General features: G+C 39.0%; 1 protein-coding gene and 1 long non-coding RNA gene across 3 annotated transcripts in view; one reads left to right on the plus strand and one right to left on the minus strand.

Annotated features, from left to right (window-relative positions):
- Positions 1-17,060, plus strand: part of utp15 (UTP15 small subunit processome component) — a 35,609-nt gene extending 18,549 nt beyond the window's left edge. Inside the window, exons 9-13 of one of the 2 annotated variants that reach the window (XM_048593089.1) lie at positions 278-424; positions 1,125-1,226; positions 2,074-2,207; positions 3,523-3,581; positions 14,935-17,060. In XM_048593089.1, coding sequence (XP_048449046.1) covers positions 278-424; positions 1,125-1,226; positions 2,074-2,207; positions 3,523-3,581; positions 14,935-15,077 — 585 coding nt within the window. In that variant the 3' untranslated portion in view covers positions 15,078-17,060. Of the gene's footprint in view, positions 1-277; positions 425-1,124; positions 1,227-2,073; positions 2,208-3,522; positions 3,582-7,541; positions 8,865-14,934 lie in introns of those variants that run through there. The other variant, XM_020511379.2, reaches the window with a different exon arrangement.
- Positions 1-17,151, minus strand: part of LOC125481490 — a 31,652-nt gene that overhangs the window by 1,561 nt on the left and 12,940 nt on the right. Inside the window, exon 3 of the long non-coding RNA XR_007261359.1 lies at positions 1,161-1,296. This is a non-coding gene — a long non-coding RNA (uncharacterized LOC125481490). The remainder of the gene's footprint in view (positions 1-1,160; positions 1,297-17,151) is intronic.

Raw genomic sequence — 17,151 nt, forward strand, 5'->3', positions numbered from 1 at the left:
TTATTGCTGTGGTGAAGCGGGTTTTTGTATGGCAGCAGACCTGAGATAGTTATAAACATAATCTGTCATCCATGCTTATGTGCTTGTTTTTTTTTATGGCTAGCTAATAATTAAGAATTTGGTGAAAAATTTCTGCCTTTATTCACAAAACCTGGGGACTGAAGCCCACTTTAGCATCACATTTCTTCTGCAGTGAGCAGGTTAAGAAAATTAATGAATGCTAGTGGTTCAGTCCGCTGTTACAAAAACACATTCCTTAATTTAAATTTTATTCTAGCCTGAAGATGAAGCTATTGTTGTTGGAATGACTAACAGTGTCTTGAATATCCGTCATCGGAAACGCAATGAAAATAAGCAAGAAAACAGGAAAAGGGGACCATCTTACAGATATTTCATAAAAGGAAAAGATTACATGCCAAAAAAGGTGAAATGTTTATACAGCATGTATAATAATGGCTTTTTTTTTGTTTATCTACTTGTAGAAATATCTTAAATAATGTACTTTGGCATATGACTAATAACCGATGCTCCACATTGTATGTTGAACTTTCTCTTTTTGTGGTCAGATTTACTTAATTTTGGTTTTGTTTGTGAAATGCAATGGAACATCCATTAATGTGGACAAAAAATTCTTCAAGGTTTAATACAAAAAATTTATAGGAAAGTTTTTACAGAACTGTCCTCAAACAATCCTTTTAGAAACCATGTTCATCTGGATGTTGATTTGCTACCTTTGCTACCTTTGCTATATGCATTTACTGTTGCCGTCCACCCCACCTCACCCATGCTTGACTACTTGTAAATTCTAATCATTATCTGTTGTTTTGACTTCCACTCTTGGTTTTGTTACGTTAAATAACGTGTCTTGGCTTCGACACTTGCATCTTACTCTGCAATTCGCTGTTGCCATTTAGATGTGGCTCATTTCTGAAAGCTGTTTTTTTTTCGATAATATTCACATATTTTCCGTGTTTACAAATAAATGGATCACATTTCATGATGAAAATATGAATTCTTATTACTTTCTTTGAAAAATAATTATTCTTTGCTAAAATATTATCCAGCATTTTATATTTTCATTAATATCCTGCAACTAATTTATTTTCATGTTAATTTTATTACAGGATGATCTTTTGGTCAGTAAGCCAGTGAGGTCTCACCTGAAGAAGTATGACAAACTATTGAAAAGTTTCCAAGTTTCTCTTGCACTTGATGCTGTTTTGGAGGTAAAGACGTCTCTTTGACTTCACTGTACATCATCTTTGGTTTGTAAGCCAGTGCTACGTGATTTTTTTTCTGCAGTGAATTACACAGTGTAATGAACGGAGTTTAGATTTAGTTCTCAACTTTGAAATGGATTCTCAATTTCAGCATGAATTGTTTTTGTTTTAAAAATAATGCCCCTGATTTTGCTGCCAGAATACCAGTAAATTTAATGATGCACATTGCTGTTAACATGTAGATCCAGCAGCCTGTGGCAAGGAAGAGAGAACTTGTGAATTGCCGCAAATTGCTCATGATTTGTGCCATTGGGAAAAATGGTGGCCCACCTCCATCATCTTCAATTTTGCGAAGTTGCTGCATTAGAACATTAATTGCAAATTAAAGTTGCCTTGCCACGTTAAAGCTAATACATAAATGTCAATACTGTTTTTAATGAGATTTTGTCCTTGCAATGCCAATCAACTACTTCAGTTCAAAAATGTCACAATTTGAACTGATTTTGTATGCATCTATTTTCTCTCTAAATGGTTCAGCAACCGTTCTGGGAACAGACCCTCCTTTCTGAAATTAAATCATGAACATGTATCTCTTCAGCACACTTCACATACTTGCACAGACTGGGAACTTTTTTGGTCGATATGACTGAGCTGTTCATTAAGTAAACACATTGAATTAGAATTGGGTAAACTATATTTAACTATTCACAGGTCAAACTTTCATGATATTTTAATATTGTGTACCTTTCAATGATGACTTCTGAATTCACCATTTCATTTATGTTATAGTGTGTAGGTTTAGTGTAAATTTGGACATATGCACTGTTCTAAACTGAGTCATATTACGTTGCAGTCAAAAGTCAGGGTAAAGACGCCAGAGATTACCACAGGTGTAATGCAAGAACTTAACCGGCGAGGTGTACTTCAAAATGCACTTGCAGGAAGAGATGAAAAACAGCTCAGCGTTCTCCTTAGCTTCCTTATCAGGTAATGAGGCTTCATCTTTGCATGTGCACTTTAGATATGAATGTACACAATTAGATGCCTCAACTCTTAATTCCTTGCTCTGATTTCAGAAAGTACAAGTGTAAATGATTTGGGTGTAACACACTTGTGTTTAAATTTCAATTATCTTTTCCACCCAGATTGTATTGATATTACTAATAGAACTGCTGTCCTCCACTCCTACTTCTCTTGTGGGAAAGACCCAAGTTATTAAATTTTCTTCCATGTTTTCTACAAACTTTCCATGCCCCCTAGCTGGGCAGCACAGAAGACCGTTGCACAGACCTCTTTTGTTATCCAGTAGATGCACAAGTGGACTGATTTCACTGCTTCTATATAAGTGGGATAATATTAAAGAAAAGACTTGTGATACCTTTCATGGCTATAGGATGCCATAAAACACTTCAGTGTAATTAAGTAATTTTGAATGTAGACATGTTGTAACATCAGAAATGTGGACAAATTTTCTTACAGCAAACTCCCAACAGCAACAGACGACCTGTTTTTGAGTATTTGAGGGATATGTGAGATATTTTAGGCAGGACACTGTGGATAACTTCCCTGTTCTTAAAATAGTATTTACTTGGTAACTCTCTCTCCTTTAACAACTTGTTTTATTCTTGTACGGAATGTACAAGAGGCAAGTGTATAAAAGAGTGACTTTTGTAGCTCATCTTTAATTGTCCTTGAACTGATTGATGCCCAAGGCCATTTCAGAGGACGCTGAAGAGTGAAACACATTGTCTGGATCTGGAGTCACATGTAGGCTAGACTAGGCAAAGATGGTAGATTTCCTTCTCTTGAGGATATTTGGGTGACAGTAGGCTAGCTGATTTTTCCTTTTATTTGAATTAAAATTTTGCCATCTGCTGCAGCCCCTGAATGTTTGCCTGGAGCTCTGAAGTGCCAGTCTAGTTAGATTACCATTATGCTGCCAACTCCTCTAGTGATTAAAGAGTTGAGATTAGAGAGTTGTGGTGCAGCATCCCCAATTTCAGTATCACGCTTTACCACTCTTAACAGAAAATAAGCCATGGTGCATTGCATTAACATGACATTGCACATGGGTCAAGAGTTTTAACAGTTATCGAGGCAATCAGAAACCTGAAATTCTGCCTTCATACCCTAAATTGTCACATGCTGCTCTTGCTCAAATTTAAGAAAAGACATCTAGCAAATAGGTTATGTTAATCAAAAACATAAATGTTGAAGTTTATTTGGCACACTGATAATACTGTTTCCTCTTGTGGGTTTCTGGGGAAAATTGACATTTAATGGCTTACCTTCATATTTTCAGGAATGTTGTTGATCCAAGGTTTACACCTGTTCTAATAAATGTTGCAGAGATTATTATTGGTAAGTTATTGTTTTCCTTTGTTATTTGTACCTCGCCTTTTAACATTTGACTTAAACATGTTGCCCCTTAGTGACATTAACAGATCATAGAATCCCTACAGTGTGAAAGCAGGACATCTGGCCCACTGAGTCCACACTGAACCCCCAAAGAGCATCCCACCCCTCTACCCATATCCCATGGCTAATCAACCTCACCTACACATCCCTGGGCAATTTAGCATGGTCAGTTCACGAATCAGGCTGCTCAGACATGGTGACCTTTTAATTTTTAATTGAGCTCCTGACTGATATCCTGTCCATCACCAAATCTGCCTGCATCCACTTCTTGCATTGCCTACCACAGTTCATTCTTGCTTTTGTTACCTTTGGATTCAGTTTTCCAAATGCTGTTCTGGCTAGCTTTCCAACTTGCACCTTTCGGAAATTTTGCTATTCAGATTTCTGCCTGTATCTTAACTCATACCAAATGTAGTTCACCCAATCCCCGTGCACAAAAACTCTCATCCTTATTTTAAATTCCTCCCATAGCTCTGTAACCACCTTCATCTGTAAAATTTTATTTGTTCTCTTGTGATGTTGTTGTCACTGATGAGACCAGTATTTGTTACTCACTCCTAATTGCCCTTGAATGTGTGACTTGCTTGGGCCATTTCTGCGGGCAGTTTAGAATCAACCGCATTGATGTGGGTTGTGGGTCACGTATAGACTGGACCAGTTAAAAATGGCAGATTTCTGTCCCTAAAGGACATCAGTGAACCTGGTGGGTTTTTATGACAATCAATGATGCTTCTGTGGTTTCGTAGAAATCTGAAACAAACATGGAAAATGCTGCAGAAATTCATAAGGTTTTGGCAACATCTTTGGATAGAGAAATACAGGGTTAACATTTAGAGTCTGCTATGACTCTTTAGAGTTAATATGTTCTGAAGGAGAGTCATATCGAACTGGAAACATCAATGCATTTTCACTCTCCAAAGATAATGCCAGACCTGTTAAGTTTCCCCAGGATTTTTTGTTTCATGCTTGTTATTACTGTGACTAGCTTGTGATTGTTTTTTATCAATTGAATTTAAATTCTACCAATGGGAAATTTGAATCCATGTCCCAGGATATTAGTCTGGGCTTCTGGATTACCGATTCATTGACATTATCACTGTACCATCATCTGCCTAAATCCTAAGATTCACTCCTTGGCTCTTGCTGCTTGTTTTCGGTTTACATTGCATCAATGTTGGCGGTTGTGCCTTCAGCTGACTATTTCCTCAAATCTCTAACTCTTTCTGTAATTTGGTCCACCTCAGTTTCTCTCTTCTTTGAAGGTACTTCTCAAAATCTACTCCTGTTACTCTTCTTAAATATTGTGCACTTTAAGTGCAGAGGAACATTTTACTTTGTTAAATTTGCATAAATGCATGTTGGAATTTCTGTATTACTGTGTTCCATTCTTTTTGGGAGGGTGCAGGGCAACTTCTGTATATACCCACTATTATTGATCTGACCACTAGAAGGTACTAGGTACCAGCTTGGAGTAACTTTTCACTCCCTACCAGTAGAAGGCCTTTGGACCATCCTTCTCCCCATCCCCGAAGGATCAGCATGATGGGAACTTGCTCTGTGATTGAGAATAACCCCACTTTGTAGCAAGTGTTTAAGCATTTTCATTTTGTTTCTAAAGATAAACGTTCATTCTAGTGAATGTGTGCATTATTCATCTATCAGTCAATATATTTTCCACATTGCATTTCTATCACAGTACTAGCATTAAGCCCTCCATTTTAATTAATCATGGTTTTGTTACACTAGTTAAGAATTATAGTTTGTTTATTATGTATAAACATCACATTGTGTAGTAGATTACATATCTTTGAGTCTGGAGGAGCACAGCAAGCCAGGCAGCATCAGAGGAGCAGGAAAGTTAACATTTTGGTTCAGGACCCTTCTTCAGAAATGGGGGAGGGGGAAGGGAGCTCTGAAATAGAGAGAGGAGAGTTGGGGCTTGGGAAGGTAGGTGGGATGGTGATAGGTAAGTGCAGGTAGGCAGTGGTGAGGATTGGCCATTGGGATAGGTGGGAGAGAAGATGGACAGGTTGTGTCAGGTCAAGGAGGCGGGGATGAGAGGGAGGGTTGATCATGGGATGAGGCCAGGGGTGGGGAGATTTTGAAACTGGTAAAGTCCATATTGAGACCATTGGGTTCTAGGTTCCCAAGCCTACAATGGTCTCAATATGGACTTTACCAGTTTCAAAATCTCCTCATCCCATGACCAACCCGTCCATCTTTTCTCCCACCTATCTGCTCCTTCCATCTCACTGACCAATCCCCACCACTGCCTACTTGCACTTACCTATCACCATACCACCTACCTCCCCCAGCCCCACACCTCTTCTCTCTATTTATTTCGGAGCTCCCTTCCCCCTCCTCTATTTCTGAAGAAGAGTCCCGATCCGAAATGTCAACTTTCCTGCTCCTCTGATGCTGCCTGGCCTGCTGCGCTTATCTAGCTCCACACTGTGTTATCGCTGACTCCAGCATCGGCAGTTCTTACTATCTCTGGATATCTTTGAGTCTGTTTGTTTGCAGTTACATATTTTGCTGCTGCCTTCTCCATCCCATTCTCTTGAATAAAGTACATTTGAATCTATTTGTGACACCATGTTTGGGCCTCAGCAAGATGATAAGTTTTGATTTTGTTAACAGTAATTTGATGAATAACACTGCAAGTTTGCTTTTCAATACATGTACATATAAAATCAGTAAGACCATGGAAAGCAGATTAATTACAGAAAACAGAAGAGAAATCAACCTCTTTGAGTATAGTAGTAGGCATTGCCTAACTGCATTCCTAATTCCTCAACATCGACAGAGACCTGGAAGCAGGTCAGTTGCTGTTAGTGTGTGGGAGACTGGGTATTGTAGAATATAGAAGAATAAACATTTCCAAGTGGTTTGCAACTTCACAAAAAATGCAAGAGATTTTAAGAGTTGAAATCAAGAGAGCCTAACTTCATTTTGCAGCAAAAGGGTTGATAATGAAATGGCCTATTCAGTTTGCAGATGACACCAAATTTGGAGGTGTGCTGGACAGCGAAGAAGGTTATTTCTGGGTACAATGGGATCTTGACCAGATGGGCCAAGGATTGGCAGATGGAGTTGAATTTAGAAAAATGTGAGGTGTTGCATTTTGGAAAGGCAAATCAGGACAGGGCATACACACTTAATGATAAGGTCCTGGGGAGTGTTGCTGAACAAAGAGACCTTGGATTGCAGGTTCATAGTTCCTTGAAAGTTGGATTGCAGGTCAATAGGATTGTGAAGAAGGTTTGGTATGCTTGCCTTTATTAGTCAGTGTATTGAGTATAGGAGTTGGGAGGTCATGTTGTGGCTGTACAGGACATTAGTTAGGCCAGTGTTGGAGTACTGCATGCAATTCAGGTCTCCCTGCTAACAGGAGGGATGTTGTGAAACTTGAAAGGGTTCAAAAAGATTTACAAGGATGTTGCCGGAGTTTGGGGGGCATGGTTTGAGCTATAGGGAGAGGCGGAATAGTCTGGGGCTATTTTCCCTGGAGCGTCTGAGGCTGCGGGGTGTCTGTATAGAGGTTTATAAAATCATGAGGGGCATAGATAGGGTAAATGGACAAGAACTTTTCCCTGGGTTGGGGGAGTCCAAAACTAGAGGGCACAGGTTTAAGGTGAGAGGGGAAAGATTTAAGGGGCAACTTTTTCATGCAGAGGGCGGTGCATGTATGGAATGAGGTGCCACAGGAAGTGGTGGAGGCTGGTACAATTACAAAATTTAAAAGGCATCTGGATGGGTATATGAATAGGAAGGGTTTAGAGGGATATGGGTCAAATGCTAGCAAATGGGACTAGGTTTATTTAGGATATCTGGTTGGCAAGTACAAGTTGGACTGTTTTTGTGCTGTATATCTCTGACTTTAATTTATGTTTGCCTTGTCAGATATTTATAGTTCTGTGATTGGTGAGTCATCACTGGTTGATAACCAGTTCCTGAAGCTGCAAGACCTCATAGAGAAAGAGATTGATTATCAGGAAGAACTGCTTGAGGTCCTCGGAATGATGGATACAATATTTGCAACCATGACAACTAAAAAGAATGCTGCTGTTTGCGGAAATCAAAACTGTGCCTTAATTGCTGGACCTAAGGAAGAACCAATGGTAGTTGCCTGAAGCCAAACCTCTTCACTAACATCATAAACTGGATTGGGCACACTTGCATATAAATCTGTATAATCCCCAGAGAAGTGAAGGTGAATACTGTAAATATGAATGAAACATTTACCCACGCATCTGCTAATGTGTTATAGACAGAAACAAATTTGGTGATATAGAGAGTGTGCCGGATACATAAAATTCTTATTGGCTGAGTTTCTTTAGGGAGGTTAATACTGTGATATTGTACATGTTGAGTAAGTAGAGATTTTTTTTCTCATTTCTGCCATCAAAACCTCACCACTCTTACTAATGGATATACAAAGAAAGAAATGCAGATTTAAAACAAGAGACAATGGTATTCTGCAAAATTGATCTTTTAATTCAGAGACTTACATTTTGTACCAAGGAAACTAAATACCTATCATGATGGAAACGTAAAGTTTTTGGCTTCAGTGTGCTTCATTTTCACATTACAGCATTCTTGTCTGATGGCCTCCCTCTGGAAGACGGAGTGCATTTTGTATGTTATTTATACTGACCGATCCACCAGAAGAAAGAATATTTTATAAAGAGATAGTAGGAACTGCAGATGCTGGAGAATCTGAGATAACAAGGTGTAGAGCTGGACGAACACAGCAGGAAGGCTGACGTTTCAGGCCTAGACCCTTCTTCAGAAAAATTTTTTTTCTCTGAAGAAGGGTCTAGGCCCGAAACGTCAGCCTTCCTGCTCCTCTGATGCTGCTTGGCCTGCTGTGTTCGTCCAGCTCTACACCTTGTTATCTCAAAGTATTTTATAAAATCATTTTTTAAGACCAGAGTAGGAAATTAATAATGTTTGTTATATGGTGTATGTTGTATGTTTAGTCATGTATTATCCATCTGCCAGGTCATTGGAAGCATATTTGTATGTCATAGTTTTGGACCTTTAAAGGTAAAGAAAGTCACAGGATAACCAATGTTAATAAGGTGTTAGGAAAACGATAATTGGCTTCACCCTCCATGAGCAAGTAATAGGAAAATGTAGCATTGTTGTTACTGCTATTTGCTATCCACTAATTGCAGTTGAAGTGAATATCTGGTGAAGCAATTAAACATTCCTATTATCTCATTTGTTGGTACCAACTGCCTGGGTCTACATTTTAGATGAGTCGCTCAGTATAGAAAATTGTGTAACCAGTCCTCACATTGTAAGTTCTACTTTGCAAAATAGAATTGAAAAAAATGAAAAAAAACTTGGGAAGGATGAAAATTAACATTAGCTATTGAAAATAGCAAACTTGGTACTCGATTAGAAAAGATGTATATAGTAGAGTGATAATTTGACAAAGTTAATCTTGCATATAATTTTATCTTGGATTTCTCTGTTATGGTATAAAAAAGTTGTTCCAACATTTTTTCACCTTCTGGAAATGTTTTATATGACAAGGGGAATTAGAAGCAAGGATACTATAAGTGTCTGAAAGTAGTCATTACAATCTTACTGTTAATTAGTTAAATTTTAAACCAGTAAAGTTTGTTCTTCTTTAAGTATTAAGGAAGTAACGGTCATTGAGAAAGTTCAGTCATATGGTCAGCACTTGATATGTGCAATCTTTTTTGTTCAAATCAAACTGTCCAGTGCAACCATTTAGATTTCAGTTTACTTTATAGTTTTAAATAAAAATCTGTAGCACTGGCAATTGAGTGTGTGAACCATGGCTTTCGAGACTGATCAATAGAAGCTCTGAATTGGAAAAGGCTTTTTTTTTATATGATTTCAATTTTCTATGACAAGAAATGCCATGATTACATCTTTATTTCTGGCATCTCTTTTTGCGCTGTAGTCATGGTCAAGTGGTTAAGGCGATGGATTAGAAATCCATTGGGATTTCACTTTAAGGATCGGACAGGGCTCTAGAGGATTACAAGGTAGTCAGGAACGAACTGAAGAATGGACTTGGGAGAGCTGGAAGGGGGCATGAAAAAGCCTTGGCAGGTAAGATTAAGGAAAACCCCAAGGCGTTCTGTACTTGTGTGAGGAACAATAGGATGGCGAGAGTGAGGGTAGGGCCGATCAGGGATAGTGGAGGGAACTTGTGCATGGAGTCGGAGGAGGTAGGGGAGGTTCTTAATGAATACTTTATTTCAGTATTCACCAGTGAGAGGGTCCTTGACGTTTGTGAGGACAGCGTGAAAACAGGCTGATATGCTCGAACAGGTTGATGTTAGGCAGGAGGATGTGCTAGAAATTTTGAAAAACATTAGGATAGATAAGTCCCCTGGGTCAGACGGTATATACCCACGGTTGATTACGGGAAGCCAGGGAAGACATGGCTGCACCTTTGGCGATAATCTTTGTGCCCTCACTGTCCACTGGAGTATTACCAGATGACTGGAGGGTGGCAAATGTTATTCCCTTGTTCAGTAAAGGGAATAGGGATAATCCTGGGAATTACAGACCAATCTGTAATTTCTTCTGTGGTGGGCAAATTATTGGAGAGGATTCTGAGAGAGAGTATTTATGATTATTTGGAAAAGCACAGTTTAATTAGAAATAGTCAGCATGGCTTTGAGGGGGGCAGGTCATTGCCTCACAAGCCTTATTGAATTCTTTGAGGATGTGACAAAACACATTATTGAAGGCAGAGCAGTGGATGTGGTGTATATGGATTTTAGCAAGGCATTTGATAAGGTTCCCCATGGTAGGCTCATTAAGAAAGTAAGGAGGCATGGAATTCAGGGAAATTTGGCTGTCTGGATTCAAAACTGACTGTCCAATAGGAGACAGAGGGTGGTAGTAGATGAAAAGTATTCAGCCTGGAGCTCGGTGACCAGTAGTGTTCCACAGGGATCTGTTCTGGGACCTCTGCTCTTTGTGATCTTTATAAAATGACTTGGATGAGGAAGTGGAAGGGTGGGTTAGTAAGTTTGCCAATGACACAAAGGTTGGCGGAGTTGTGGATAGTGTGGAGAGCTGTTGTAGGTTGCAACGGGACATTGACAGGATGCAGAGCTGGGCAAAGAAGTGGCAGATAGAATTCAACCCAGAAAAGTGTGAAGTGATTCATTCTGGAAGGTCGAATTTGAATGCAGAATACAGACTTAATGGTAGTGTGGAGGAACAGAGGGATCTTGAGGTCCACGTCCACAGATCCCTCAAAGTTGCTACCCAAGTTGAGAGGGTTGTTAAGAAGGCGTATAGTGTGTTGGCTTTCATTGGCAGAGGAATTGAGTATAAGAGCCGCGAGGTTATGCTGCAGCTCTATAAAGCTTGGAATATTGTGTTCAGTTCTGGTCGCCTCATTATAGGAAGGATGTGGAAGCTTTAGAGAGAGTGTACAGGAGATTTACCAGGATGCTGCCTGGACTGGAGGGCAGGTCTTATGAGGAAAGGTTGAGGGAGCTCAGGCTTTTCTCATTGGAGTGAAGAAGGATGAGAGGTGACTTGACAGAGGTGTACAAGATGATGAGAGGCATAGATAGAGTGGATAGCCAGAGACTTTTTCCCAGGGCGGAAATGGCTATCATGAGGGGACATAATTTTAAGGTGATTGGAGGAAGGTATAGGGGAGACGCAAGAGGTAGGTTCTTTACACAGAGAGTATTGGGTGCATGGAATGCACTGCCAGTGGTGGTAGTAGAGTCAGATACATTAGGAACATTTAAGCGCATCTTGGATAGGCACATGGATGATAGTAACATGTAGGGTATGCAGGGTAGTTTGATCTTAGAGTTGGACAGTAGATCGGCACAACATCGTGGGCCGAAGGGCCTGTACTGTGCCGTACTGTACTGTTCTATGTTCTTTTCAACCGTTAGATAGTGGAAAGGTGTATTTTCGACTTGTTTTGGTTACACGGCATATCATAGGAAGATGAGTCGGCCATTCAGCTTGACGAGCCTGCTGTATCATTCATTACGATCATGGCTGGTTGAGTATTCTATTCCAAAGCAATCAAAACTGCGCACAGTATGTAAAGTGTAGCCGAACCAATCTCCCATACAATTGAAGCAATTCTTTACTTCCATCCGCTAATCCTTTTGTGATAAAGATCAATGTTCCATTTGCTTTCCTAATAGCCTGCTGGACCTGTATTTTAGTCTTCAGTGACTTATTGACAAGGACACCCAAATTCCCTTTTAAATCTACCCTTTCCAAACTCTCTGAATTTAAGAAATAGTTTGCACATCTGTTCTTCCTACCAAAGTGAATAAACCTTTATTTTCCACACTATTTTCCATCTGCTATATTCTTGTCCAATCACTAATGCTATCCAAATCCTCCTGAAAACATTTTATATCTTCCTCACAAAACACAATTTTGCTTAGCTTTGTGTAATCTGCCTGTTTGGAAATAGTACATTTAGTGCCCACGTACAAATCATTGATTATGTCATTAAACCCAAGACAGGGGTCCAAATACTGATCCTTATGACACCCCACTAGTCACAGTCTGCCACCATGAAAATGACATATTTATTCCAATTCTCTGTTTACTGTCTGTCAGCAAAGCCATGATCCGTGCCAGAACATTATCTCCTATTGCATGTGCTTCAACTTTGCTAAATAACCTGTATGGGACATTATCAAAAGCTATCTAAAAATCCAAATAATTACATCCAGCAACTCCCCTTTATCAATTTTGTTATTAACATCTTCAAAAATGACTTCACTATCTTCTATATGCAAATCTTTCTCATGGTGTCCAATCAGATTTCTTTTTCAACTTATCACATCATTTATGATGAATTCTAGCTTTATCCCCACAACTGATATAAGATTGATGGGTCTATAGGGATTCCCCACATCTTATTCTCTTAATTAATGGGGTAACATTAACAAGCTTCCAATCTGCAGGAATCATTTCAGAATCTGTAGAATTTTGGTACAAATTGGGTGCTGAATCAAGACCCAATTGTTGAGATCTTGATCTTAGGTTGTCTAAATGTATTGCTGAGCAAGAGAAATACGGAAGTGAGAGGCAGTTCATATCGTTATCTACAATAGTAATTCATAACGAGCTAGAAACCCTGTACCATTGCCATTCTGCTTTTTAGAACACAGATATGGTGGAGTAGAGACTACAGACTGACTTTTTAAAAAAACAATTGTTAGAATGTTGTGGAAAATCTCAGTGTGAGTTTCAAATGATGTGCAACAGTGTTTGATCCAGCAAATGGAAAAAATATATAATTATTATTTGATTTAATTTATTATTGTCACATGTATCTAGGTATAGTGAAAAGTTTTGTTTTGCGTGTGGAACACGCAGATCATACCATACAAAGTGCATAAGGGTATTAGAACAGAGTGAGGAGTACAATATTACAGCTGTAGAGAAGGCGCACAAACAGCGAGGACAACATTAAATTTGAAATTTGAGAGGTCCGTTCAGAAGTGGGGAAGAAGCTATTCTTGAATCTGTTGGTACGTGCAATTAAGCTTTTGTATATTCTGCCCAACGGAAGAAGTTGGAAGAGATTATAACCAGGGTGGGAGGGGCCTCTGATTATGTTGGCTGCCTTTCCAAGGCAGCAAGAAGTATAGATTGAGTCAATGGATGGAAGCTTGGCTTGTGAGATGGACTGGGCTTTCTGAAGATCAGATAAATTCTCAATTGGTAAGTAAACGTCATCTTACACTGTAAGTAACTGTTTATTATTTATGATCATTTCTATAAATGTAGCTTCTGTACGGTTTCTGAGTCTACTGCTGCTGCACTTTTTATCTACCATAGTGTGCTGTCTGAACATTGCATTTTTTAAATCTTTTCTGGCTGCATGCATTTGGTTTTCAAATCACTGACTTTTATATTTGTAAGTATCTTCTTTAAACTTCAAAATTCAGATCTTAGATGCAGGAATCAATGCCTCACTCGGGGTAGGTGTTGGCCTAGTGGTATTATTGCTAGACTATTAATCCAGAGACCCAGGTAATGTTCTGGGGACCTGGGTTCGCATCTCACCTTAACAGATGGTGAAATTTGAATTCAAATTTCTGAAAGTAAGAGTCTAATGATGACCACGAAACCATTGCTGATTGTCAGGAAAAACCCATCCTTACCTGGTCTGGCCTACATGTGACTCCAGACACACAGCAATGTGGTTGATTCTTAACTGCCTTCTGGGCAATTAGGGATGGACAATAAATGCCTACATGAATGAATTAAAACCATTGATGCTTTACTGTTGCCTTACTGTCTGATAATTCAAAATTGATCTGTGATTCACCCATACCATAAATATTATGCCATTGGAACATGACTTATCTATTCTACTATTTTGACTTTATAGTTCAACAATCTATTTCCTTGTTTACTGCTCTGCATTGTTGGGTATGTTAAATGACATGAATAAGTCTACCGGATATCTTTGTATTTCATTCATCATTATTTCAATGTATTCAAGGGAAAATAAATCTAGAACAAAGTTAGGAAGTATCCTCCGTTATATATTTAATGGAGAGTTAATGGTTTGACAGGTTGAGTTTCTATGTATTGAATGACCTATTCTCACCCAAGATCTACATTACGAAATGCCCATTTAGGTTGCTTTTACTTTTCATACAGTAATTTATAGTATGTTGCAGATATTTCACATTTTAATTTAAATAAATTATACATGAAACCAGAAAGTCTTTTACTGGGCAACCATGTGTACATGAAGGGTCAGCTGGAGAAGCTCAACTTCCAGGTTTCAAAGCATGAGAATTAGCTGCAGCACATAAATTGTACAAGTGTAGTAAGAAGAGGGAGGTGATTGGGAACTAAAAGGAAATTTTCGGCAAAGACCACGACTGAGATACTAAATGAGTTCTTTTGCAGCTTTTTACTCTTTGTTAAAGATGGATGCAAAGTCGTTGAGACGGTGGATAGGCTGAAAATTGATGGATGTTTTCTGTGCCTAACAGTTAAGTCGTGAGGGTCAGAAGCTTCTAATGATGCTGAGAAAATTGTGGAGGTTTTGGTCATAATCTTACAAATGCGTTAGAGGACTAGAGAATTGCAGATGTTACACCCTTGTTCAATAAACGGCATAAGAATAAACACAGCAGCTATGAACCTGCCTCCACCACATTTCCATGCAATGCATTCTATATCCTAACTGCTCACTGACTGAAAATGTATTTTCTCATGTCACCTTTGCTTCCTTTGCACATCACTTTTAATCAATGCCCTATCTTTCTTGTTTCTTTTACAGGCGGGAACAGCTTCTCCTTCTCTACTCTATCCAGCATTCATGATTTTGAAAGCCTCTATCAAATCTTGATAGGAAGGAAGACAGGATTGAGTAGGTCATTCAGCCCCTTGAGCCTGCCCTGCCATTCAATAAATCATGACTGATCGAACACTTCAATGCATTCGCTCCAACCTGCGGCATGCCCTGAAATGTTACTGACTGCTGTCCATGTTAGAGACCCAGAGAAGCAAGCAGTGGGCTTGAATTACTAGCTACCCACTTTCACATTGGGAATTGTTGCTGTCTAGATTTTCTCTGGTGCATAGGAGAATAGGAGACCGCCTATCGGTGAGGTGGGATTAAACACTGATAGTGTGCAAATACATTCAGGTATGCCACTTACTGCTCATTAGTGAGAATCTTGTCTCGCCATTTAAAGCAGGATTGCAAAACTAGACATTATTCAGGGACTGGGAAAATTCCACATTGTCTTTGATCTCTACTCCAAGCTCTCTTCTCTATTCATTGAATCCATCCTTCTCTTTGGCAAGTGTCTGAAACTAAACCAAACTTCTCACAACATTGGAATCATACTTGATCCCGAGGTGAGCTTCTGACTGTATATCTGCCTCGCTAACATTGTGAACTCTCCCCTCTAAAGTATCACCTGATATCATCCATTCCCTAGCACATCAGCTACTGAGCCCTAATTCATGTTTCCTGTTATCTCTAGACTTGATTATTCTAACATTGTTTGTGCTGGCCTCCAACATTTTATCCCCTGTAAACTGGAGGTCACCCAAATCTCAGATCATGGATGAACATCAACCCTGTGACTTAATATTTCTTTGTAGCTCAATATCTAAATCTACTCTGTAATACTCCTGTGAACCTTGAGATGTCTATTATGTTGAAGTTGCTGTATAAATATAAATGGTTTACTACAGCGTAAATTGTCTATGGAAAATATAAGCTCATTTAGCCAATATATTCCCTGTTTAAACTATATACATTGGCATGATATGTAACCATCAGTATTGGTGGATTAGTAATATCTCAAATATAATAAGCAAAAATGTTGTTTTATAAGAACATGAGGAATATAGCAGGTTTGGGTCTATTGGGTCTATTCTGCGGTTGAATAAGATCATTGCTAATCATCTACCTGATCTCCACATTCCCAAAGTATCCCCACAATCCATTGATTCCCTTTGTATCTAAAACTTTTTTTGAGTGGAGACATTTATCATTATTTCAGCTGTAAATGGTCCATCACATATTTTAACACTGTGAACCCAAGTTCTTGAACTAGCCTTTTAAAATTAATTTGCAAGTATGTAAGTGAAAGGGTTAACTTTCCAGTCTATAATAAACTATGTTAGAATTTTATGATGATAAGAATGTACATTTGCAAAGTATTTGTAAATTGTGAAGGTGTGATGAAATCATCCATTTCTGTCTATTTCTTTGTGCTGAGCAAAACAGCAACCTCTGAGTGGTAACATTAATGGTACAAACAGTTCCAAGACTTGCTAGGTAGCAGTATTCAGTTCTTCCCAATAATAGGTGAAAGGTTTATTGCGAAGTTTTCAAAAAGTGACTTACATTAGTTCAGGGATCACTGAAGAGAGTTGAAAGATTTGTAGAAAGTTTGAAGACCGATTGCAGAAGAAGGTAACAGGAATACAGACCTCATGCTAGACTGTACTGCTAAAGGCAGCCAAACTACATGGGTTTTGCACAATGAGGACGCAGGGAAGTTTAAAGTAGTTGAATAGTTCTATTTAGTGAGGACTCAAGGAAGCCATGGGAGCTAAAGTGTACATTAGTAATTTAGTACAGATAAGCAGGGGTCGAAAGACCCATGGGCAGGAGGACAGTTTTTTTTTATTTGTTTGATTTTTTTACATGGACATTTGTCAGATATTAAAATAGTTACTATTGTTCACAGTAAGTTGACTGCTTCCAGAAATTTCCAGCGATTGCTAAGACAAAAGCAAACACATCACCTACCTAAATGTGACCATCCTTGCATTGTATGAACTTTCAAGGTCAAGCCAACACAAAGGACCCATAGGCAAGATATCTACCACAACCAGTTCTCCATAAAGAAGACAACTGAAATCTATAGAGATAGTAGGAACTGCCGATGCTGGAGAATCTGAGATGACAAGGTGTAGAGCTGGATGACCACAGCAGGCCAAGCAGCATCAGGGGAGCAGGAAAGCTGACGTTTCG

This window comes from Rhincodon typus, chromosome 3, assembly GCF_021869965.1.
Source record: "Rhincodon typus isolate 14 chromosome 3, sRhiTyp1.1, whole genome shotgun sequence".
Lineage (NCBI taxonomy): Eukaryota > Metazoa > Chordata > Chondrichthyes > Orectolobiformes > Rhincodontidae > Rhincodon > Rhincodon typus.